The 25,892-nt window shown below is 54.7% G+C and overlaps 1 protein-coding gene across 1 annotated transcript in view; it reads right to left on the bottom strand.

The window, feature by feature from the left end:
• Positions 1-17,049, bottom strand: part of TGM2 (transglutaminase 2) — a 32,003-nt gene extending 14,954 nt beyond the window's left edge. Inside the window, exons 1-6 of the mRNA XM_003983474.4 lie at positions 16,773-17,049; positions 12,778-12,957; positions 7,932-8,174; positions 4,524-4,642; positions 1,677-1,805; positions 433-610 (exon numbers count right to left, since the gene is read on the bottom strand). Of these exons, the coding sequence (XP_003983523.2) occupies positions 433-610; positions 1,677-1,805; positions 4,524-4,642; positions 7,932-8,174; positions 12,778-12,957; positions 16,773-16,782 (859 nt within the window). The 5' untranslated portion in view covers positions 16,783-17,049. The remainder of the gene's footprint in view (positions 1-432; positions 611-1,676; positions 1,806-4,523; positions 4,643-7,931; positions 8,175-12,777; positions 12,958-16,772) is intronic.
• Positions 17,050-25,892: the final 8,843 nt, after the last annotated feature.

Genomic DNA, 25,892 nt, shown 5'->3' with positions numbered 1-25,892 from the left:
GAGAGCTGCCCTAGGCCGAATTCTCTGCTGAGCAGCTCTTTATCAACCCCCGTAGGAGATAGGTCCTTTTACCCCCATTTTACAGATGAGGACACTGAGGTTCAGAAAGAAGTCATTTGCTCAAGGTCACAGAGCAGGCGACTGTCACTGGGGATATTTAATCCGGGTGTGCTCCAAAGCCCGCACCGTCAACCCTGAGCCCAGGCTGCCTCCCGAATGACATCCCTTGGTCCCAATGACCACCTGAGGGCTAGTTGTTGGACAAAGGACCGGAGAGGGGCAGCCGCTGACTCCAGGCCACCCGGCACATTGGCGGTGTTGGAGGCAGAAGCAGGACTGGAACTGGGGGCTGCTGATTCCCACTGGAGGGCTCTCCCTGCCCCCCTCCCGGCGCCGGTTCCAGGCCCTGCCCCCATCCAGCGTGCAGCTCACCCGTGCAGGCCACAGCCGCGAAGACCCAGCACTGGCCGTACTTGACACGCTGGCAGCCGGAGCTCTTCCAGCGCCGCAGAATGTCCACACTGCCGATCCAGAACATGGGGCTGATGCCGTCCCCGTAGTTGTTGTCCCAGCGCCCCAGCAGCACGCCCTGGTCATCGTTACAGTTGACCTACAACCAGCGGGGGCATCGGAGGGACTGAGCCTGGGAAGCAGGTGCTGTGAGTTCAGTGCGTGCGGAAAGGCAGGGAAGGGAGTTTAGGATGAGGGAACAGCCCATGCAAAGATACCAAGGTATGGCAGGCCGGTATGTGGGAGACGGTTGGGGCCGGAGCCGCAGACGGGAGAGAGAGAAAGGGAAGGGAGGAGGCGGAGAGGGGTCGAGGTTACGAAGGTGACGCTGGAGATGTGAACTTGTCCATGGGGTGGCAGGAAGGTGATAAGAGGTGATCTGAGTTTTACGAAGACCCTCTCTGGCCCCTGCCCGGATTGTGTCATTCCTCCCAAACTCCGTTGCCTTGGGAATAACATCCAGCTTCCCGACCAGGGTCCATGAGGTCTGCGTGGTCTAACCCCTGCCCACGTCGGGCACCCCGCACCCCCTTGCTCACTCCACTCCGGCAGCACCAGCCTCCTTTTTGCTCCTCGAACCTGCCGAAGTTTTTCCCTCCTCAGGGCCTTGGCACAAACTGCCCCCTGCCTGGGAGTTCGTCTCCGAGTTCCTATATCAGCTGAAGGATCACCACTTAGGGAGGCCCCCACAGCTCCTCCCCGAAGTTGGACTCCGCAGTTAGACCCCCTCACACCCTCTGGCTTCCTTCAGTACGTGCGTTATCGTCTACGACTGTGCCCTCATTCACTTGACATTTCTGTTAATGTCTCTGTTAATGACATTTCTGTCTCCTCCCACCCACCCACTAGAACATAAGCTCCATGAACATAGAGACCATACGTGGCTTATACCTGGCTGTTTCCCCAGTGCCTAGGACACAGGTGGCACTTGGTAACTATTTGCTGAATGAGTGAGTGAATGAATGAATGAATGAATGAGTGAGTTAGGGACCACACGACATTACCCTCATTGGTGTAAATCCTGCCTTTCCAAATACACGCACTCTTAGCTGAGAGTCTCCCTACCGAGCCCAGTGTGGAGCGCAGCCTCCGTATCACAGGAAGGGAGGAGTCCGCTGGGGCCCATCGTGGGCCTCGACCCCGGGGTGGGCCAGCCACTCACTCACCATGCCGCTCACCACCCGGCCCACGTAGACGGGACTGCTGCGGCGGGAGCAGTCGCGGCCGGCGTCCCTCAGGAACTTGGGGTTCATGTCCAGGAGCGTCAAGCAAATGTCCAGGATCCCGTCTTCAAACTGTGTTGTAGGAAACAAGAGGAGGATGAGGGAAATGAGAAGTCACCTCCTCCGGGAAGCCTGCCTTGAAGCTCTGCAGCTCTACGTCCTCTCTGGTCCACCTCTCGCACTAGGGAGGTCCAGGCTGGGTCTGCCACATCTCTGCGATGCCGGCTTTGTCTGGCCCGGGACGGGGTGGGGTGGGACAGTGACAAAGTGTGAGAAAGAGGAAGGGGATGTGCCTGCGTTCAGAGCCTGGCTAGGGGGGTCCTGGGGATTTGGAGTAGAAACTACAGTGTCCCTGGAGCGTCCCTCTCCTCAGAGTCACCTCAGGCCCTGCCACCGCCCCTTTCCCTTCTCTGCTCTGCCAAATATCCCACTTCCCCTAAGGCCTGACTCACCCTGCAGAGCCGATGAGATTCCTCTCCTGCCCCCACCCCACCACCACACACTGCTCTGATTGGAACTGAGGTCAATTGTATATATAAATCTAGTCTTATGACTCCTGTTTCCACTGCACCCAGGATAAAATTTAGACTTTCCCTGTGAGCTGCAAGGCCCTTCACAATCCGGGCCACACCCCATCTCTGACCTCTTATCACCACTCTCACCCACACTCATTGCCCCAGGGCCTTTGCACTTACTATTTCCTTTGCTTGGAATGTTCTTCCTGCTCCTCTCTGTATGGCTCACACCTTCTCATCCTCATTGTCATTATTAAAAGTAGGATCCTCCCTCCTTGTCTCATTACACCGCACCACCTAGTCTGACAAGTCCAAAGGCAACCTGGCCCCTCCTCCCCATCTCTGTGGTCTTGTCCCAAAGCAGACTTTATCTCAGGCCTCCCTCCATGCTGCAGAACAGCTTCCCCACGGCTCTGAGCCCTTTTGTGGCTCCCTAGTGCCATCAGCCTGACATTCACAACCCGGACACTGCTGACTTTTCTCTCTTCATCTCTTGGGGCTCCTTCGCCCATACAATGCTCCCCAAGGCTACAAAATTCTTCTTAAGCATGACTCTTCTGAGCTTTTGCTCAGGCACTTCCCCTTGCTTAGTAGACCGCATTTCCGCCTCCTCCAAAGCCCAGCTCAGACCTTGCCCTATTTCAGGAATCTCCCTGATCCCCACAGGCAATTTATTCACTTCCTTTCTCTAGGTCTTATCATCCCGGATTGTGATGGCTTCCCGAAGATTCACAAGGGCTGTGTCCAGTGGCTCAACACAAGCCTGGACCCAAAACAGGAACTCAGGGGATGAAAGGAAGGACTTGGCTTTGTTCTGTTGGTCAGGGTAAAATACAGAGCCCTGGGAAAGAAAAGCCAATTTACTTCTTGACGTATGTTATGTATCCCGGTCATACCACCATTTCGTGTACATCCCACAGCAGGCTACAGGTTCCTGGACAGATATGCTTACAACCATTATCCCCAATATTCAGATGGGGAAACTGAGGTCAGAGCTCCAGAGCACACAGAGAAGACTTCTCTGTGGCCCCAGGGCAGGACTCTGGAGGCCCGAATATGGAAACCCCACCCCAGGGGCTGTTGGAAAAAGTCTCAAGGTGAATCCCATGTCAGAAGACCAACAGCCCCTAACACACCAGGAGGTTGAAGGGCCAGGAGTGGGAGGACTCTTGCTTCATGAGTTTTCTCAGCAATGTCTCAAGAACTTTCATGGGAGGCTGGATGGCAGAGGAAATAAGATGACTAGTTTGAACCACCAGCCTAGGATGACCTGCTGGAAGGTGAGGAACCACATGGAACAGGGATGAGCCATCTAGCTGAAGTCAGCCCAGCCCAGCCTAGACAGCTAGGCTCTGGTTGACCCATGAATTTGTAAGAAATAATAAACGGTTGTTGTTAAGTTGTAAACGTGTTGTTAAGTGTGTACATTTCAGGCTTGTTTGTTATTCAGCAGCAGCTGACTGATACAACCAGTGGTTCGCAAAGTACGACCACTGGTCAGCAGCATCAGCATCATCTGCGATCTAGTTGGAAATTCGAATTCTCAGCCCGCACCCAGCCCTACTGAATCAGAAACTAAAGGTGGGGACTCAGTGATTTGTGCTTTAACACACTTTTCTGGTGATTTCTAATGTACGCTCAAGTTTGAAAACCACTGATCGAGATGATGGTTTAAAGCCTCCTCTCGGGGGGCGCCTGGGTGGCGCAGTCGGTTAAGCGTCCGACTTCAGCCAGGTCACGATCTCGCGGTCCGGGAGTTCGAGCCCCGCGTCAGGCTCTGGGCTGATGGCTCGGAGCCTGTTTCCGATTCTGTGTCTCCCTCTCTCTCTGCCCCTCCCCCGTTCATGCTCTGTCTCTCTCTGTCCCAAAAATAAATAAAAAACGTTGAAAAAAAAAATTTTAAAGCCTCCTCTCGGGAATTACTTAGCACATAGTAAGCATTTTTATTACTTAGTTATATGGCCTTGAATGTTCCCTTTCTCCCTCCTGGAGCACCGACCAGCCCCACAATTCCCAAAGGCTCTCCTGATTCTTTCCCCACCTTGAATCTGGGGCTGCCACTCCCACGGTGGGTAGGGCAACCCTTTGCCGTATGATGTTGGGCTTGGCCTGGGCCCTCTCTGAGCCTCCAGCCATTTCGGGGCCCTTGAATCCCTGACAGCCTGCGGTCACAACCCCGAGACCAGCTCCCACCTCTGAAGCTTTCAGTGCCTCAGATCCAGGGCCAGGCACACAGTGGGCCTGTGGCGGTGGAAAAGGCAGCGTGTGGCCCTACCTGCCCAAAGTTCCAGGGTATGTTCTTGATGAACTTGGCCGAGCCCTGGTAGATGAAGCCATGCTGGGTGAGGATGTACTCGTGCCGCTCCTCATCCGAGTCCAGGTACACAGCATCCCCTGGGGATGGGAAAGAAGGGGCCTCAGCTCTGGGTCTGGCAGGGCACAGGGTCACCACAGATAGGGCAGCCAGGCGCCGTAACATGGAATGCAGATCTGGGAGGTGTTTTGCAAGCTAAAGCCCTCAGCCGGTGTGAGCAGGAGCGTAATTCAAGGCAGAGAGAAAGCCCACTAGGGTCACCGAGGCTCAGGGGAGTCGGGATCCTGTCCGCCTCGAGGGGGTCCGGGAGGGCCATCTGGAACAGGTGACCTCTGAATGCCACCTTGATGAAGGACTAAGATTTAGATACTTGGAGCCTGGCGGGATGACATTCTAAGCAGAGGACCAGAGACAGCAAAGGTGCGGCTGCCAGGAAATGCCTGGAACTCAGTGGCCTATGGCTGATGACCGCAGAGAAGAGGGCTGCGGCAGTCGGGGCCAGAGGGCAGGAGCCGTAAAGGTCAAGTTGGCCTTTACCTTCGCCACTTCACAGGTGAAGAAACTGAGGCTGGGGAGAGGAAATCCAGGGCCACGTCATGACTTTGGTGGGCCCTGGGCATCTTTGCTTCTGTGGGCCCCTTCCTCCATAAAAAAAAAAAAATTTTAAATATACTTTATGACTGCATTGGTACCATGACAAATATATTAATATCACATGTCAAAACACATCCTCTGACCTAAACATTCATTTTTTTTTCTCATGATTTTAAAAGAAATTAAAATATTTTTGGGGCGCCTGGGTGGCTCAGTCGGTTAAGCATCCGACTTCGGCTCAGGTCATGATCTCACGGCCCGTGAGTTCGAGCCCCGCGTCGGGCTCTGGGCTGACGGCTCAGAGCCTGGAGCCTGCTTCCGATTCTGTGTCTCCCTCTCTCTCTGCCCCTCCCCCATTCATGCTGTCTCTCCCTGTCTCAAAAATAAATAAACGTTAAAAAAAAATATTTGTAAGGGTCCCTAAAAATATGGTGGCCCTGGCCCGGAATGCAGGGGCTCAGGCCCCTTGGGTCCCCGGGTGCTGTCTGGCCCACCCGCAAACCCCCTCTTATTGCACGGAGGAAAGCAAACGTGGCCGAGTGTTTTTTGCCTTGTATATCCTGCACTGTTGGCTCCCGGGACTGCAATAAAAATAGCCTTACAGTAAATGAACTAGGTAGTGGTAAGTCAGCAGATAGGTTGGGAGAACGAAAGAGAAAGAAAAACCCAGGGTGTTTCGTCACTGTGGGGAGAGTGTCAGTACATGTCAGCTCGGCCCCACCCTGGCTCAGCAGGCAGGGACCGTGCCCTCCTCGCAGCTCTGCTGGTCGAGGTGAGGATGAGAACCCCACCCCCGCCCCCCACCTCCCCAACCTTCCTCCCACCCCCCTCGGGGATAGGAGGCTCGGGTTCCAGAGGCAGGCCCCAGAGGGACAGCAATTTTCCTACCCCACCCACACCCACACCTCCACTGAGCCCAACTTCCTGCCTCAGCATCATCAGCTCCAACTGTCCCCTCCGGACTCCCGCCCTGGGATGTGGGTCACTTTAGTCACTGTGCTGCTTGGCTGACAGCCACCCCAATCCGCGGGGCGGGGATGGGGCGGGGCTGGAGGAAAGGCCAAAGGAAGGGGACATCCCCCGAACTCCGCTCCCTGTTCCCTGAACTTTTTGAGACCCTGCAGTGTCGACGAGTGGGGGACACTGGCGTCTTCCTGCTCCACGGGCAGGGCTGGCGACTAGCCGTAAGCTTTGCAGATTGGTGAGATCAAAACACATCTCCAGTGCGGTCCAGAGAAGCCACTTCTGTCCCAAGGCACCATGTCATGTGGCCCCAGGGCATGTGAGCAAGGATGAGCGATCTTCCCTGTGAGGACCTCCCGGGACGACCTCATGTCCCTGGGTGGAGGGCCAGATCAATACACTGTCCTCACTGGCAAGATGTGGAACATTCTGAGCTCTTAAGAAGAAAAAGCAGATGGATGCACACTGATGGGGAAAAATCCTCAGGATGTATGGTAGAGGGGAAAAATGGAATAAGTTGTAGGTTGATGGATACTGTGGGATCCTTTTATGTTTAAGAGAAACCCATTAACGCAGCGATGTCTCCAGGCACATGCACTTGAATCGAAGGAGAGGAGCCCCCCAAGACAGCTAATAATGGTGCTCCCCAAGGAGGAGAGTCAACACGGGGGCCGTTTCCCTGTAATGCTTAAAGCTTATATGAAGAGGATGTTCTCCTATCTTACTGTTATACCTAAAAATAAAAGCCGGAGTCCCTGGGTGGCTCAGTAGGTTGAGCGCCTGACTTTTGATTTCAGTTCACGTCATGATCTCCCGGTTCATGGGTTTGAGCCCCGCATCGGGGTCCGCGCTCACAGCGCGGAGCCTGCTTGCAATTCTCCGTCTCCCTGTCTCTCTGCCCCTCCCCTGCTCACCCCCTCTCTCTCCAAGTAAATAAGCTTAAAAAAAAAATGAGGAGGGACTCCCCATTCCCAGGCCTGCCCACAAGGCATCTCTCTCGGCCGTGTTGTGCAGGAGCAAGAAAGAAATGGATCTGACTGCCCTGTCGGTCAAATGGGGAAACTGAGGCCCTGGAAGGGATGTGGCAGCCCCCGCCTCCCCCTTCCTCCTCGAGCCAGCCTCCTTTCTTCTGAGCTGTCCCCTGCAACTTGCTAGTTTTGTCCAGCATTGCCCACTTACTTACTTAGAGGACCCTTCAAAAGCCACTTGACCTCTCTGAGCCTGCTTCCTGTCTGGGAATCGAGGACACTAACAATCTCCCCCGTGGGATTATTGAGAGGAGGAATTGAGGGAGCGTATAAAGAGGCGCGTAGGTAACCGAACTGCTCCTGCCCGCCTCTCCTGGCTACCCTACCCCTCCACCTCCCTCAGGTTCCCCTCCCCAGGCCGGTCTGGGGAGATTTCAAACAGAGCCCCACAAAACACCACCCGACGCGGAGCCATGGCCCTGGGCCTCCCCTGGGCACTGCATTCCCGAGTGGGGCTCTGAACCCGAGAGGCGTCTGTGCCCCGGCACAGTGCCGTGGGAACACATGAGCTCCGGCACAGGGTGAGATCCCTTGGTAGCTGTGTGGCCTTGAGCAAGTCATTTTGTGTCCGAGTGCCTGTCTCTTCCTCTATAAGTAGGGATAATAATAAGAGTACTCACATCGCAAGGTTTTGGCGAGGCCGGAGCTCGGCACGGCGCTGAGGGGGTTTCGCTCAACCTGCTTTGATGTCTCTTCTGCCCCACTGTCCCCACCCTCAGTGGCCCCCGTGGGTGGGCCCGGCCCTGCCCGTCTCCGCACCCTGCCGACGGATCGTATGGCTCACCTGGGCACCAGGGGTTGAAGAGCAGGATGAAGTGGCCCAGCACGAAGCTGGAGCCCTGGTAGCCGGTGGAGGCCTCCAGGCTGAGGCGGTACAGGCCGATGGGGGCGTTAGGCGGGGTGCTGAGCTGCAGCGAGAGGGCACTGTCCTGCTGGCCCACCACCTCGGCCGTCCAGGCACCTTCCTCCACGGCATCGGACAGCGGGAAGCGGGCCCTGGTGCCGGCCTCCTCGCTGGGGGCTGGGCCTGACAGAGGAGAAACAGTGGCCGTGAGCCGGACGTGGGCAGGGAGGGACGGCGGCAGCCTCGGCGGGGGCCGGCGCACGCCGGGGGTCCCACGGGCCTGGGTGGGAGGCCGAGGTGCGCTGCCGACCATCGAGGGAACTTTGGCGAGAGGTTTCACCTCCCTGAGCCTGGGTTTCCTCGTCTGTAAAGCGAGGGTCAGACCCCGACCTCGCAGGGCGCTTTTGCGAGAGCATGCGACAGGTCTCGCGCCCACAGCAGGTTCCCAACCGGACTGATGTCTCCCGGGGGGAGGGGACCGCTCAACCTGGGGCAGGGCCTCCGTCGCGCTGCCTGGGCTGGCGTGACTTTGCACGCCCTTTCTCTGGTCTCAGTTTGTCCCTCTGTAGCACCAATGGATGCTCCGTGTCCTCCTAAATCCTTTACCTGCAAGGGTCCAGCTCTTCCGTTCAGAAGAAGAAGCCCAGACTTTGAGTAGGATAAGACCTTGGTCCTCTGATGCCCCACAGGAACCCGTCTGGGAGGCCCCTTGCTGGTAGGTGCTGGCCCATCCAGCCTCTAGGTGTCTGTCTCCCCAGGGCCCCCTCCGGCTTTTGGCCTCTGTATCTTCAAAGGCAGTTCCAAGGAGGTAGTTATAACCACCGCCCCCCACCGCCTGCTTTCCCTGAGACCTCTTGTACAGATGGGAAAACTGAGGCTCAAAGAGGAGGGGGTCTCCCGAGGATATCGGAGGGGTCTGGGGCAACGTCAGCATCTGAGCCCAGTTCTCTAGGCTCTGGGCTGTCCTCCACGACGCGTCTCATTCCTGTGGTCTCTTGTGAGGGGTCTGGAAGCTTCGGTGAGATAGGGAGCCTTCTTTTCCTGGTGCGGGGAGGGCCCTGCCTGGGCAGGCAGGTTTGAGTCATGGGAGGGCGAGGAGGGGCTGGTCATCTTTTCTGGACTTGGGTGGCCGAGAGGAGAAACAGAACCTTCTCTGCCTGGTTGGGCGGCTGCCCGGGAAAGTTTATTTTTATCCTTTCATCTCCCTCCCTGTAGCTCTGCCCACCTGCTGCTAACAATATGGGGGCTTGTTCACTGAGGGGCTCCCTCCCAGCACCCTGCCTCCTCCTACCCACCCGACAGCCCCGGCCACACCCGAGCCCAAATATAACCATGAGCTAACAGGCATGACACAGGCCTCCGAGGCCCTGACTGGGTGCCAGGAGTCAGCTATAAGCCTGAGAAGTCAGGCAGCACAGGGCCCCAAGAGCCAGCCGGGGTCTGGTCCCCCTTCTCAGGTTCTGAGTGCTCCGTGAGCTGGGGCTAAGTCACCAGGCCTCTCTGATCTGCAATTTTCTCATCCAGGAAGAAAACAGGCTTGGACCACATGCCTGAGGAGGGTCGATCCTGTGTCTGAAACTGGCTCTGTGACCTCGGACAAGCTACTTAGCTTCTTTGGGCCTCAGTGTCCTCGTCTGTAAAATGGGGTCAATTACAGCACACCTAGCTCCTCGTAAGGTCATTGTAAAGCCTAAAGCAGTTGAGGTACATCGCATGGTGCCTGGCACACAGTAAGTGCTCAATAAATGATAGCTCTGGTTTATCATTGTCACTATCACTTCCTGGCCCGGTTTGGAGGACCGGCAAAGGACTTCTCAGGAAGCGTTCAAAACAGTGACCAGTGTGGTAATTGGGCAGTAAATGTGAGCATTCCTCAGTGTTATTAAAAGTCAGAATCCCCAGGCCAAACAACAGATTTTGAGGACCGGGGCGGAATGTAGAAATTGTCTTGTTCAACTGAATCACTTTACAGATATGGAAACTGAGGCTGTGAGGGACAAAGGCGGGGAGACCAGTTTGCCTGGGACAGCCCCGGTTTATACCTGCGGCCCCAGCATAATTCTTAATGGTGTCCTTTCATTCTCAGAAATGTCCCTGTTTGGACATCCAGTGATCTGGTCACCATGGGAATAGCCTGGGCCAGGTCCCATAGCCACTGTCTCTATTGACATACCACTCTCAAGGACAGGTCAGGAAACATTTCCCTTTCTCCCCGTCCTGGGGCAGCCGTGCACACACACACACACACACACACACACTGCTTTCTTCCAAGGGTCCCCGGATGGGGGGTCGGGGAGAGAACAGGTTGTTCCCCACACCCCCCTCCCCCCCCCCCGCCCGCCACCACTGCTCACATAAGCTGGCTTCGAAAAGTCATCGGCTTTGGTTTCACATCTTTGTGGGGCCAGAGATGCTTCGGGGAATCCCTGTGGGCCTAAATGACCTGGAGACCTGAGGAGTCCTGGGGACTATCCCAGACCATGACTGGGTGGAGTAGGGGGGTGGACGAGGGCAACCTTCCAGAGGAAAGCCCTCTATTAACCTCATAAAGGTTCTTTTCACTCCCTCAGGCTGGCCTCACTCCCACCCCACTCACCCTCCAAAGCTTGGTCCCCTCTTGGAAGGAAACAGCTTTATTCCCATGATAAAGTGTTTGTCTATTGCGGTCTGTGTCCCGTAACAGAGCCTGTCAGGTCTCCAACTGTCTGGGTGAAATACACAGCATCCGGGTGTGTGTAGGATCAGGCCACATACTCCATTCACTGAGTGACCTTCGCCAGCTCTCTCCTCTCTCTGGGCCTCAGTTTCCCTTAGGAGGCAGGACAGGCTGATCACAAGCTAGAATGTTCCAGCACAAGAGCAAGGTGCTCAGGCCAGGCCCGGGGCTGGGTGCCGATCCAAACCAGGCCTTGAGGTGAAAGGCCTGGCTTCCTGGTATTGTCCCTCAGGCTTCCTCAGCCCATGGGAGGGTCTTGGTGGCCCAGACAGGGAAGCTGTGTGCATCCAGAGATAGAGTGCCCTCCGTGTCTGCTCGAGGGCTGTGGAGGTGACCAGCACAGACCGGCTATGGTTTGAGATAAATTGGTAGAGACTGGAGAGCAGAGATTAGCTGCTGGGATGGGAAGGTCAGCTGTACCCACCCCCTCCCCCAACCCTGAACTTGAGGCCTAATTACCAGGCACCAGGCCGCCTAGATAAATGGAGAAGAAGCAAGAAAGGAGATGCCTTGAAAGAAGAGAAAGAAGGTGGGAAGTCAGTGGTAGCCTCCTCTGGCAGTTTCTCTACTGTTCCATTTCACAGAAGAACAAACTGAGGCCCAGCAGGCCCTTATGGTGATTAGGTAAATATGTCTGCTGTCAGCTCACCAGTGAAAAGCCTCAATTCTGGGGGCGGGGTTTGAACCCTGCTTTGTCCTTAACTTACTGTGTGACCTGGGCAGGTACCTTGACCTTTCTGAGCCTCAGTATTTTCATCCGTAAAATGGGGTCTCAGTATGTTTCCCAGATGGGCAGATCGAGAACGAGCATGCGTGCAGTAGGTTGCTGTGATTCTCATCATCCCAAGCCTGACCCTGACCTTGACTCTTCTCAGGGTCTCCTACCCAGCACATAACTGTCATATACTACAACCTTCCACTTTACAGAGAGGGACACTGAGTTAGAAAGATCAGAGGCTCCCGGATGCTCCTCAGTTCAGTTAGAAAGGGCCCCAAGGGGACTGGTTGTGTGTGTGTTGGGGGGCGGGGGGGTGCTGCCCCTGGGTAGTAGGTATATCCGTGTCAGAAGCAGAGCGGGAGGAAGGAAAGGCATGGGGGAGATATCCATGGCCGGTCTGCAAGCACCATGATAAGCCTTATCAAACGGCCACCCAGGTAAATATGGGCCGCAGCCTGTTTGCTGCTCTCTCTGCCCTCGGTGGTCTCAGAAAGAACTGGCCTTTCTCACTCTTGGGCAGAGTCCCAGCCAGGTGGCCCCTAGCTGACCTCAAGGGAGTGGTTCCCACCAGGAGCCAAATCCAGAGATTCGGCATTCGAGGCCACTTTCCCAGGAACGGCAAGCAAAGAAGATTGGGAACCGGGCATGTGGGGATGAGGTGGCTGGGGCCACCCGTCACTGGGCCCCCCAGAGCAAAAGCAGCAGCGGCTACTAACGTCTACAAGGCACCCCGCCACGTCTGACCCTTCTCACCTAACACCTTCTACCAGGAGTGCTTTTCACAAGGTAAAACTCAAGCCCAGAGAGGCTAAGCAACTTGTCCAAGGTCACACAGCGGGTAGGCAGTCCAGTCCGCACCAGAGCCCAGGTCTGCCACTCCCTGAGCCTGAGGCAGCCCTCCTGAGGCCTGGAGAAGGAACTATGGGAACACAAAATTGTCCCCTCAGGGAGATGGCAGCTGGGTTCTCTCCGCTACCCAGAGCCAACGTAAGCCCGATCCCAGAGGCCTTCAGGTTATGTGGATTGGGGGAAGTAGCTGTTCATAAGAGTTGGAAAGCTGTTTTGATTTGGGCAGGATCTTGATGACCTTTGTGGTAGGAAGCTGTTATCCAGGGCGATAACAGGTTTTCTGGAACCGGGTGTCCAACAAACTTGTTTACGAGGCTGGGTGGCCTGGGGCGTCCCCTTTCCACTTTCTGGGCCTCAGTTGCCTCAGCTGTACAATGGGGCTAGTGGCTGCTAGGACCTTCTCGGGGGGGGGGTGGCAAAGAGGAATGGAGCCACCTGCCTCATCGTCAGGGGGCCAGGAGATCACAGAACAGAGCAGGTCGGGGCGACGGGGTGGTACTCACCGGTCGTGACACTGAAGGTGAGCCTGTCCACACTGGCCTCGTAGTTTCGGCCCTCGAAATGCAGAGTCAGCCGGAAGGCCTGGCCCCGCCGCACTACCAGCTTCTCCCGGCACAGGTCGGCTGTGTGGTGGTCACGGCCATTGGCCTCCAGCTCCAGGTCACATCTCTCCAGAACCAGTTCTGCGGAGACAGCAGGAGGGGTGTGAGCCTGAGCCGGGGTGGCCTCCCTCAGCCAGTTGTGCCCTCGGGGTTCTGTGGATGTGGGGATCCCCGGGAGCCAGGCCTCTCTGGACGGTGGCTATCCGCCCTGCCCCCTCCCCAGCCCCCACCCCGCCCTGTCACCCTGGGGTCAGCCGGGGCCGAATCTCCCCGACGACTCTTCTCTTCCTCATAGTCACAACGCCGTGCTCACTGTCACAGTCACAATGTCGTGCTCACTGTGGCGTGGTGGGAGAAGTCCTGGCCGCCTTCCAGCATCGTGACCTCAGGCAAGTCCACTTTCTGGACTCCCGTTCCTCACCTGTCACGGGACTGCTGTGAACCACTTAGTACAGTGCCTGGCACATAACAAATGCTCACTCAACAGGAGCTATTCGGTCAAGATTAAAGGGTTCTTTTGTTAAAAGTGAGGTGGGGCAGTATTGGGCAGAGGTTCGACTTTGCCTTTTAGGTTTGGCTTTCAATTTACAGGGCATACGGAGGACTGAGGAACATGTTAAACACAGAACCAGGATGCGATCGACAAAATTCACCCTCTGGGAGACAAAAGGCAGAGGAGTTGGTTGTCTCAACAACTAAACCGCAAGGTGGGGCGTCTGGGTGACTCAGTCCGTTGAGCGTCCGCATTTCAGCTCAGGTCACCGTCTCCCGGTTCCTGAGACCGAGTCCTGCGTCTGGCTCCACACTGAGAGCACAGAGCCTGCCTGGGACTCTCTCTCTCTCCCTCTCCCTCTCTCTCTCTCCCTCCCTCGCTTGCAGGCACGTTCCGTTTCTCTCTCTCAAAATCAATAAATAAACTTAAAAAAAAAAAAAGACTGCAAGGAAAAAAAAGAAAAAAATTCGTCGAAGGGAGAAACTATAGATTCAGAGAAACGGAAGACACATTTCGACCCATCGTGTTCTGCGGGCCTCATCTGGACCCTGGTCTTTTAAAAACTATTCTAAAACGTTTATTACACTCATGAGACAATCACAGATTTGCACGCCCGTGGAATCGTGGCGATATTAAGGCCTTTTGGTTAATTTATTCATGTCTTAAAGAGAGACAGCCCTTATGTTTTACTGAAATATTGGCAGGTGAAATGGTGATGTCTGAGATTTGCTTCCAAATAACAGGGGCAGGGGTGGGGAGGTGAGGGGTACCGGGCGGCAGGAGGGGCCACAGGAGGCTGGGTGACGAGAACACAGGCATGTATTATATTCTTCTCTTTACTTTGATGTGTCTTCAATATTCTCCATGATAAAAAAGGTTTGAAAATGACAGAGGGTTTGGAGACTTCCGGACCTACGCTTTTCAGTTCTGCAGTGCTGCTGTGTGATCCTGGACGGGTCTCTCTCGCTCTCTGTGCCTCCTCTGAAGTCTCAAAAGGCTGCTGAGAGGACTAGGAGAGGAAGCGGGGCCTAGCCCAGGGCAGAAGTTTGTTACGTGAAAGCTCTATTTGTAGTTTCAGAGGGAGCTAAAGGCCAAGGCAGGGGTAGAGGTCATGGGTGGGGGTGGGGAGTCCGAGGGAAGCACACACCTCAGAAATCTTGGCAAGGTCAAGGTTAAGATTAAGAAGACCGCAGCGTGGGGAGAGTGGGCAAGGTGGACTCTCAGAGCCGTGGGGCCTTTGGAGAGTACGCGGTCCAGCTGAGACCCAGGGGCAGGGATCTGCCCAAAGTCACCCAGCAAGTGGGTCCTTCCACTGGGCCATCGACTCGGGTGCCCTGCTTCTGCCATGGAAGATCCCCAAGTGCCCGGTGACTGCTGAGAGAGGGCTTTGACACGGCTTTTCTCCCCCAAAACCTCACAACAAAGACTCCACCTATGCAGATACTATCACCACTGGGAGGAGATATTCCGAGGCAAGCTGTGGCATTGGGATTTGAACCCGGGCTGTGAATTCTGGAGCCTGCACTGGAAGCCCCTCGCTCCACAGCTCATGGTTTGCTCCCCATCTCCCCCACTCCTTCCTTCCCTTCCCTAACACTCCCGTGTTGTTCTGAGCCTGGGAAGAGACCCGAGGGAGCTGCCCCCTGGGGCTCACAGCAGGAGAGACCTCCCCCACCGCCAGGGAGGGCTTCTGGCTGGCCCGCTAGGGTGAGGAAACACTGTTTTTGAAAACTTCTACTCCAGAGAGCTTAAGCAGGAAGAGACCACCATCGTGCCCCTGGAAGACCATAGAGAGATTGTCAGTTCCTGGGCTGGGACAGGTGGGGTGCTTTCTTGGGCTATTATCTAAAGAAGAATTTCCAGAAGTCATGCCCAGCTCCCAAGGTGCACAAGCGCTGAGCTCCAGGATCATAGGATTTCTGCACTGAGTAAAGGACCCCGGGTCTCCCAGGCCAGCGGGACCCCTGTAGGAGACGGCCACTGTGGTAATGGGGCAGGTAGGTCATCCACAGCTGGCACCTCCAGAGTCCCCCAGCCCCACTGAGCCTCCCTCGGGGCCAGGGATGGGAAACTGCATCCGAGATGCCACCTAGAGGACCCATCACAGCCAGCCCTGAGCTGGTTTTTGATCTCACGTGTTGGGGAGCCAGATCCCAGCTAGGGACAAGGGGAGCCCGAGGTCACACGGTAGGTCAGCTTCCCTCCTCCCGTCCCTGCTCCACATGCCCCATGTCCCTCTTCAGAGCCCCTCTCCCAGCGCCTCCTTCCCGGGCTGCAGTGTGGTGTGGAGGCCCTCTCCACATGGACTCGAGCCGAGAGTTAGCCGGGTCACGGGGTCCAGCCGCTTTAGTCCACGGACACCCTGCATTGCAGAAACCCCTCCCCTGGAGGGGCGCCTGGGTGGCGCAGTCGGTTAAGCGACCGACTTCAGCCAGGTCACGATCTCGCGGTCCGGGAGTTCGAGCCCCGCGTCGGGCTCTGGGCTGATGGCTCAGAGCCTGGAGCCTGTTTCCGATTCTGTGTCTCCCTCTCTCTCTGGCCCTCCCCCGTTCATGCTCTGTCTCTCTCTGTGCCAAAAATAAATATAAAAAAGTTGAAAAAAAAAAAAAAAAAAAAAAAAAAAAAAAAAAAAAGAAACCCCTCCCCTGGGACAGGAGTGCTGCCACCACTGCGACTGTGTGTGTGTGTGTGTGGAGTGGGGGAGCAGGTAGGAAATTAATCGGACCCCGACTCCACTCCCCTTGGCCCTCACGGATGTACCGAGGGCGACCCATCCATGTTTTATGGGAGGGGAAACTGAGAATCGACAAGTGGCCAAAGACTGGGGTTGCAGAACTTGGGGGCCGGAGGGGACCTTAGAGAACATGTGTTCTCAGCCCAGAGGGTGCTAGAACCTCTTTTCTGGCCCCAGGGCCAAGGAGTCAGCCAGGCATGACTTGCACACCTCTAGGTACGACATGCAGGCCTCCTCCCCGCGGCAGGCAGGGACCAACCAAAGCTAAGTGTCCTGAGGCCAGGCCAGACCCCGCTGCACAGCTTCGTGCCGGCCGGCCCACAGCAGGGACCCGGCCCCGCTAACTGACCGAAGACAAGTGACAGTGGCCCGTTAGTCCAGTGCTCTGCAGTTGACAACACGCCTGCATGTTCCACTGCTTTGTCTGATTCGGGGAGGCAGGGGTTAATGATTTTGCCCTGGGGATGGAAGGGCCCCAGCGGGGCCAGGCCTGAGGGGGAGCCAGGCCCTTCTCACCCAGCCCAGCCTTCCTGTTGCTCTCCAGACTGGGGAGAGCGCCTGCCAGGTGTTGACCCCCAGCCGACCATGGCACAGGGGGGACCCCTGGGACAGGGAGGGGTGGCCAGGCGTGGGCCCGTGAGTGGCGGCAGCGCTGACCCTGATACTCACCCTCGGCCATGGTCAGGTGGTGGCGGTGGCTCCTCTGACGGGTGGCAGGACCCTCCAAGTGCGACCACTGAAGGCGAGCACTGCTGAAGCTGAGAGGGACAGAGAACTTATAGCCCGCTTTGGGCGGGCAGGGGGCGGGGCCGCGCCAGAAGGCGGGGCCACGGCGGGGCCACCTTTGCCCATTCTGGGCCTTGCTCTCAGCCAGTTCGGGTGCACCGGGGGCAGGAGCCTGAGAGGAGAGGAGTGGCAGCTGGGCAAGGGCGCCCCCTGGGGGAGCGGACAGCACTCAAGGCTGCGATGGCAATGGACAGAGACACAGAATTAAATCAGGACACACAGAGACACCTGGACACATCATCAGACTCTGGGTGATAGAGGCCCCTGGGCACAGAAGTACACACACACACACACACACACACACACACACACACATCATCAGGTGTGGACACAAGCCGAGCGGGGCGCCCACAGACACACAAAACTGCAGAAACTCTGAGATAGACCCCCACGCAGACGTGGGCTCGTGTGCAGACATGCACACATCCCACAAAGATAGGCACACCCACACCACTTCCTGCGGCAAAACTGATAATCTGCCTCTCCCGTCCACCCCTCAGCCCATCTCATCATCCGTCGTCCGTCCAGCAACCCGTCCGCTCCCCCACCCATCTCTCCCTCTCTTCCCCTCCGCTCCCTCCACTGAGTTTCCCTGCGGATCCACTGTATGCCAGAAAGAAACAAAGCCAAACTTCCAGGGACTCAGCCTCTGACCCCTGGAGCCCAGCACCTTGGCCGAACTCATCCTGGTCTCTGTGGTTCTCCAGGCTCCTATGCTTCCTACCCACCAGGAAGCCTGAGCAGGGAGGGTCCCCGGAGAGACTGGAGCCTGTGGGCCTCCCCCAATTTTTTTTTTTTCTGGAACAAGTTCCATACGTATTGATGGATCTGGGCTACCAAACTGGCCTTAGTTTCCATTCCTGTGTGACCTAGTGCAGGGAATACATCCACGTGGCTTTAGTGGCTGTCTGTCCCTGGGTCAAATGGGCCCTGTCGGGGGTCTTCGGGGAGCAAACTCGCGACACAGTGATGGGTCCTGCTGACCTGTAAAATATAACCCTGTGAGTGAACCTTGTAATTACCCCCTTTTACAGATATGGTAACGAAAACTGTGTCCTGCAGCCGGCAAGAGCTCGGAGGAAGAAGCAGGGTGAGTGACAGCAGCCAAGAAACCAGGTTTGGAGTTCCTGCTCCGACCCCGACCAGTTGTGTGACCACAGGCAGGTAGGTTGACTCTCCGGGCCTCAGTCTCCCCTCTGCAAAACGGTGGCGAGAATTCCTTTCTTGTAGGCCTGGAGTTAAGACTACCAAAAATACGGAGGTTGAGCACCTAAGTAGGTAACGAGCACTTAATAACTGGGGGTCCCTGAGTTTTGGAGCAAAATAGCCAAGTGTCCCCAAACACTTGGCCGTGAGGGACAGGGACCTCAAGGAGAAACAGGAGGGCTGGGGACTGTCAGGCTTGGTAGAAGGGGTACTGCAGGTTGTATGTTTCCACAAATGTCAGCCCTGCCCCAGGCGAAAGGGTGCGTTTTGCTTCTGTCCTTCTCTTCCACTTGGAAATAATACCTTCTCCTCTATTTGTTACTAATTTTCTTTTGGAACCCGTCTGGGAGCTCCCTCCAGGACAGGAACCCACTTGACTCTCTTTAGAATACGCAGCGGGTTGTTCCTGGTAGGGGACCTGGCCCAGAGCCCCGGGCCTGTACGCGACCCAGACAGCTGCCTCCCGTTCCTTCCTCTGCCCTTTACATAGAACTGCGGCCACCTTAGTGACACAGTGACTTGAGCAATCAAAGGTCGGGACCGGCTTCCAAGAAGTGGCAAGCAGTGGCCAGAGCCCAGGCTGGGCTTAAAGACTTGATTCCAGGCCTGGTGACCAGGGGACCCTTGCCCCACTCTTTCTGTCCAGAGGGGCTGGGAAATCCTGCCTTGTCTTACTTTATTGGACAAGTAAAGATTCAAAACTCCATTTTACTAAAGGAAAGGCAGACCCAGAGAGGGTGGCAATGGGCTTAAGGTCCTCAGAGAGCGTAGGCAGGGGTCCTTCACCTCCACGCGGGAGGAGTGCAGTGCAATGGTCAGAGGAGAGCATCTGGGCTCACTCTTGGCTGTGTGACCCTGGGCAAGTTACTAGACTTCTCTGAGCCTCAGTTTCCTCCTATATAAAACGGGTATACTGAGAATACCATTTTAATAGTTTTAATATGTGTGAGTAAAACAGGCTGCAGACAACGGAGAATATTGTCTATTGTCTAGAGGTGCTCAGAAGAAGTCTCCGCCTCCCAAATAAGTCTTGTACCCGGGGTCGCTGACTGATGAAGTCGAGTCACTCCCTAAACTCCACCGTTAGGGAGATCAGTCCTTCACCTCTCTAAGGTTCCAGGCCTCAAAAGTGAGGGTTTTTAAAGTTTTCAAAGCTTATTTATTTATCTGAGAGAGAGAGAATATGAGTGGGGTAGGGGCAGAGAGAGAGAGGGAGAGAGAATACCAAGCTCCACACTGCCAGGGCAGAGCGTGAGATCATGACCTGAGCCGCGACCAAGAGTCAGATGCTGAACCGACTTGAGCCACCCAGGAACCCTGACAGAAGTGAATTCTTAGAACTTTTGAATAACCTCGTACCAGCCAGACGTGCCTTTTAAATCTCACAATACGATGCTCGTCATTTGTTAAACAAGGAAACTGGGGCTCAGAGCAGTGAAGTGACTTGCCCAAAGTCACACAGCTCCCAGGAGGTGGGAGCTTGGAACCCGGGGTTGATTCAAAAGCCTGTGCTGACTCTTCCGTGGTTCAGAGGTCAGTCCTATTCCACCTTCTCCCCACCCCCTCCCTCCCAGGGGTAGGGCCTCAGGGGCCTGGGTCAGGTTCAGTCCTACAGCTCTCTGTAAGTGAGGCTTCTGAGGGCAGTTGTCAATGCTTCTGAGCCATGGTGCCTGGTAGTTTCAACAAACGTTTGTGGTATAAGAGAGGGAGGGATGAGTCAGAGAGAGTTGAAGGAAGAACGGAAAGAAGGAAGGAAAGGAAGAAAAGAATAAGGTTCAGAGAGGTCGGGGAAACTGCCTGAGGTCACACAGCACGACTGGGATCCCAGGGCCTGGCTGGGCTTTGCTGTTCTCCAAGGACAAGGAACTCCCAGGCCAGAGATGGCCTGAGCTGGGAGGAGCGGGGGAGGGCAGGGCAGGGGAGTAGTGGGTGGGACCATGATAGGGCATTTGAAGGCCTCAATTTCTCTACCAACTGGTGACTAATGGCAGATGAGCAGTGTCTGGCATGAGAGAGCCCAGAGAGGGCAGGGCCAGACTCCCTTGAGGTGGGATGAGGTAGGGGTGTTAAGACGAGGGGGGGGGGGGCGAGACGCACGGAAAATGTCAAGGCATAGGCGTGACCTTTCAACGGGTGTCCTGTCTGGGACTGGGATCTGGGTGGCTGGCGGGGGTGGGGACCAGAGAGCAGAGCGCCTGACTGGGAAGGGCCCTCCCAATATGTCCATTTTACAGATGGAAAAACTGACCTGGCCATCTTGTCTGCAGCTCTGTCCTCGCAATGCCCCTTCGGCTCTGTGACTGTGGGCACCTTAATTCACCTTGGTGGGGCTTCGGTCTCCGTTTCTGTGAAAGCAGCAATCACACCGCAGACCTCACGGGGCTGCTCTGACCGTGTGGGAAGCCGCGGGGCCAAGGGGAGCCTTCGGAGGTCTGTGTGAGCCCCCTCCCTGCTGAAACACCTCAGGGCCAAGTCGAGCTCTTCACCTGGCCTTCGAGGCCTTGCAGGTCTGGCCCAACATACCCTCCAATTGCGTCGCCCACATCTGCACCCTCCGGCCTCACCAGGCACACCGCTTGGCCCCAGACACACCCCAGGGTTATCTACCTCTGGGCCTTTGCTCGAGCTGCACCCTCTGCCTGGGATGCCCTCCCCTCTTACCTGTCACTTGCACCCGGGCTCTGCCCCCCTCCCAAAGGCCACCTGCTCCTGGAGCCCGACCAGAGCAGGACTTCCTTTCCCTCAAATGCAGCGCCCGAAGGGCACGGTCGCAGCCCGCCTTGAATCAGGACCAGTGTGTGCATCTATCTCTCTCCACTCACCTGCTCAATAGATGTTTGTTGCGTGAAAAAGTGACCTGTGGTAGCAAGAGCAAGAGAGAGAGAAAGAGAGAGAGAGAGAGTGAAAGGGACTTGTTCAAGCCTGGGATAAACCCAGAGCCTTGACTGGCAGGATTTATGGTGCCAGTGGCCCCTGAAGGGACCAGGAGCCAGCCAGGTGCCAGAGAGGGTGAACAACGTTCCCTGGGCCACACAGCAAGTAACAGCAGAGTTGCCCTTGAGCCTTCAAACACTACACAAAAGCAAATATTGGCCCGGTACCTCTATTCCCAATTTTAAAAATGTAGGAAGCTGCTTTTATTCAACTTGCAATTGGGTACTGCATTGTACCAGGGAGCAGGATGGGACACGAGGCACGCCTGACGGAACCAGTGGTGAGCTGGTGTGGCAGCGGCTGACTCGGGTCCCGCAGCCCCAGGCTCCAACCCTGGCCCCCTCCTACCGGATGTGTGGCCTCAAGATTTAGTCTCCTATGAAAAGAGACTCTAAACCCCCAGCCCACTGGGCTCAGAGGAGGAGATCCAAAGAGGAGGCGAAAGCCTCTCCCAAGGAGAAAGTCACTTCTATTATCGTTGTCCCCGCTAGGCGGTTACAGTCGGATGGAGAGTTGCAGGACTTTTCGAGAGTGGAGTCTTGACCGTTTCAGGCAGCAAGATTTGCCCTACTCATCGGAAAACCCACTTCGACCCTACTTACAACCCATTATCGCTTTCTTGGTATCCAGCCCTAAAAAAGAGGTAACATACCAGCCTGATGTAATAGCCCCCGAAGATCAGAAGCTGAGAAATTAGGATCAGAGAGAAAAAGCACTAGACGAGGGAGGTGCGAGAGAGGGAGACATGCTGAAAAGCTGTGCAAGCAAGCAGCGTGGGAGCTCTGACCTTGGTCAGGTTAGCCTTAGGTAAGACGTCCCTCGCACTCCGTTCAGCCTCACAGGGCAATCGTCAGCAATCATGACAGCGACCCAGAGGCATCCTGTGAGCAAAACGGACTTTGTGATCTGCGCATTGGGCTCATGAGACGCTCTCCACTCCCTCCTTGCTTCCTGCAGTGGCGGCGTGGTTCAGCCACGAGGACACAGGCTTGGGAGCTCAACAGACCCGGGCTCATCTCCAGCTCTGCCGCTTACTTTCCTGCGTGATCGTGGGTAAGTCACAGCACCTCGCCGAGCCCTGGTTTCCTCATCTATAAAAGGGGGATGATCACAGGAGCAATGCTTGATGGGCAGTCTGTGGGAACTGACACCCTGCATGGTAGAAAGTAAGCCGTCAAAAGAGGGGGTTGATTATTTGACGATAAAAAGGCACGATATGTTGATACATGCTACAACATGCGCGAATTTCTTTATGCTCGGTGAAGGAAGCCAGTCACAGAAGACCTCATATTGTGTGACTTCGTGTATGTGAAATGCCCAGAAGAGACAAATCCATAGAGACAAATGGTAGATTATGGTTGTCAGGAGCTGAAGGGAGGGGGTTAAGGAGCCACTGCTGATGGGTATGGGGTTTCTTTGTGGGGGTGGGGGGTGAAGAAAATATCTTAAAATCCGATTTGGTGATGGCTGTACAAATCTGGGAATATAGTAAAACCCACTGACCTGCGTACTTTAAACGGATGCATCCTGTTGGGTATGAAGTGTATCTCAATAGCATGGTTTGTAAAAATACTAGTTGATTTATTTATTTTTGCTTGTTTATTTTTAATTTTTTAATGTTTGTTTCTTTTCGAGAGAGAGTACGAGCGGGGGAAGGGCAGAGAGAGAGGGAGACACAGAATCCGAAGCAGGCTCCAGGCTCCGAGCTGTCAGCACAGAGCCCGACGCGGGGCTCGAACTCACGGACCGCGAGATCACGACCTGAGCTGAAGTATCTCAGATGCTCAACCGACGGAGCCACCCAGGCGCCCCAATACTGGTTGAGTTAAAAACAAACCAGAAGCCAAGAAAAAGCTCTGAAATCTTTTACACATAGGATTCTCAAATCAAAACCCTAACAGAAACACTTGCATGTGCACCCAAGGGAAATGTACAGGGAAGGTCTTTACGATATTATTTGTTATGGCAAAAACTGGCCACAACCTAAGTGCCCACCAAAGGGGGATGACTAAATATGCCATGCATGGCAATATTAAGCAGCAGTTGAGAAAAAAAAAAGAGGGGCGCCTGGGTGGCGCAGTCGGTTAAGCGTCCGACTTCAGCCAGGTCACGATCTCGCGGTCTGTGAGTTCGAGCCCCGCGTCAGGCTCTGGGCTGATGGCTCAGAGCCTGGAGCCTGTTTCCGATTCTGTGTCTCCCTCTCTCTCTGCTCCTCCCCCGCTCATGCTCTGTCTCTCTCTGTCCCAAAAATAAATAAACGTTGAAAAAAAAATTAAAAAAAAAAAAGAAAAAAAAAGAGGTAATCTCAGCATACAGCCATGGAATTGATTCCAAGTCATAATGTTGAGCAAAAAAAAAAAAAAAAGGAAATGGCAGGATATTATGTGGGGTATGACTTCCACATGATTGTTCATTTTCTTGAGAACAAATAAGGAAATATACGTAGAGTACGTAAATGTAAGTTATACAGAAAGTTTGAAAAAATCCACTCCAAAGTGCTGATGATGGCAAGAGGGGTGTTGGGGCCATGATTCGGAGGGTGGGTACCAGTGACTTAAAGTGGTTTCAGTATTCCCTGAAAGTGGAGGGCACTTTTACAGGGGGAGATGTTTTCATGTATTCATTATGTCATTAAAGGTTAATTTTTCAAAAGGAAAGAATACCCCATTTTAGATTAAGAATCAAGTTTTTATACAAAGGGAAATATTCTAAAACAAAGAAATTCTGGCAAAGTAGATACCAAAAATATAGACAGAGATAAAAGGGAAAAAAAAATGTCCACCACCAGCCCACAAAATATTTTTGTCAGTATTGGCACAAGTTTCAAAATCAAAATCAAACCCACAAACGCAACACATGAATGAAGGGGAGCTTTACGATCCGAGTTCCCACATCTGAAATGCAGAATTTCGAGGACTGCACACTGGATTTGCGTTTACTCCACAGCCCTATTTATATCTCAGACTGCTTCTGGGGCACTCTACACACACACACACACACACACACACACACACACGCACACACACGCACACACACACTCTCCAAGAAAGTGTTGAAAAATCTTTTACTTTGTTAAGAGGATCAGAGAGACAAAGGGACTTGCCCAAAGTTGCACAGCTCGGAAGGGGCGGAATGGGTGTCCTTGAAGTCCATGCTATAAGCAATCCTGTTAGCATTTCAAGCAAGGGGAGTTACACCGTGGGATGTGTGCCTGCTGAGCTCCCATTTGGGCTGCTGGAGGCGTGGGGGATAAACCGCCAGATTCCACAGTGTTCCCCAGCATCTCTGCTCCCCCCACTTAGTCTGAGTCATCGGTCGTGTCTGCCTGACGCACCCAGTTCGGTCAATATGAATCAAACACACTTTCTTTCATGAAAACAAATGACCCTCTAGGGCAGTGGCTGAGCTTGTTGACTAAACCGAACACTTGTTCACCTGAATTGACTACTTGTTTCCCCCGCCTGTTAGATGAGCCAGTCCAGTGACTGTCTGCCTGAACTGAACGCTTGGAGGTCTGAAGCAACACCCGGCTTGACCCAGTTTGCCTGAATCCCGATCTTCCCCTCCGCGGGGGGCTGGCAGTCACCATGTCTCAATGTCACAGGAGGTGGGAAATTTGACCTCATTCCTGAAAGCACTGACCTTAGTCACCAGAAGAATAAACTCCAATGCACACAGGTCTCTGCAACTTGATGGGAGCCCTCTCAGTACAGTCAGTTTGTCCATTGTTTTGCTTCTGAGTAACTTCCCTTTTCTATAGGCTTAGTGGACTGTCAATCAATAGCCCTGCCCAATTGTAGTTAAGGGCAGGCCTGGGACCCAAGCTCAGCCAATCAGAACCTCTCCTGGGACTTTGGATTTTCTTCTGAGTAAATATCTGTGAGCCCCTGTCCTTCCAGTTGAGTTTTTGGATGTTTTAGCTGCCCTGAGTCTGTGCCTGTTCATGCGATCAAAGGGCAGGATGGGTGCGCCTACATTTCCTTCGTGTAATTCTCCCCACAACTCTCTGGGGTTTCGGGATTATTGTCCTCACTTTACCAAGGAAACAGACTAAGAGAGCCTAAATAGTTTGCCCTGCACCACACAGCAGGGACTTGAATCCAAATCAAAGTCATGAAGGGAGCCACAGCTGCTCTCCTAAATCCCTCATTGCCATGGTGGGAGGGGAACCGCTTCTAACTAACGCTCTTTGATGGATAGTTGATAGAATCAAGGCTTCACTCCCTTGCTCCAGCCTCGGTTTTCCCACTTGAGAAATGACAAGGTTGGACCAAATAATGAGTTTCTCATGCTCCTAGTCCATGCTTTCCACATGCTGTGACTGTAAGAGCAGAGACATCAAGGCCTCGCCTTCTCATAGACAATTCCAGGGAAATGGAGCCCCGCGCTCACCCCACGGCAGCCCCCACCCAGGGCTTCCTGAGCCGGCACCCAGCTGGTTGACCCCCCCCTTCCCCAGGAGCAATTTTCACTCTCTGCTTTTCTGGCCTAAGACAAGAATACCTCTGTCACATTGGATTAGCATCGCCTCTTTTGCTAAGAACCTTCTCCCCGATGCAGCCCCCTTGCTTTGTCAATATGTTCGCAATGTTCAGGTTTCTAAACAAGACCTGACAGCTTGGGAGATTAACCCTGCCCTTTCCCAGTGGCGGTTGGCTGTTGGCTCGCTGGGGAATGGAGAAGTGGAAAGACGGAAGTGATTGATGCCCCGTCTCAGGTCAGAGCAAATCCTGCATCAGGACCTGCCTTCATCCCAGGCCCCCACCCTCCCTGGGTGCTCAGGGCAGTACCCAGGCTTATCAGGGGGACCAGAGGCGGAGCCGATGGAGGGCTTCAAAGTTAGTTAGTTAGCTCTCTGCTGCA

Source organism: Felis catus, chromosome A3, assembly GCF_018350175.1.
Source record: "Felis catus isolate Fca126 chromosome A3, F.catus_Fca126_mat1.0, whole genome shotgun sequence".
Lineage (NCBI taxonomy): Eukaryota > Metazoa > Chordata > Mammalia > Carnivora > Felidae > Felis > Felis catus.
The sequence above is the reverse complement of the archived record's forward strand: the minus strand, read 5'-3'. Positions and strand labels throughout refer to the sequence as shown.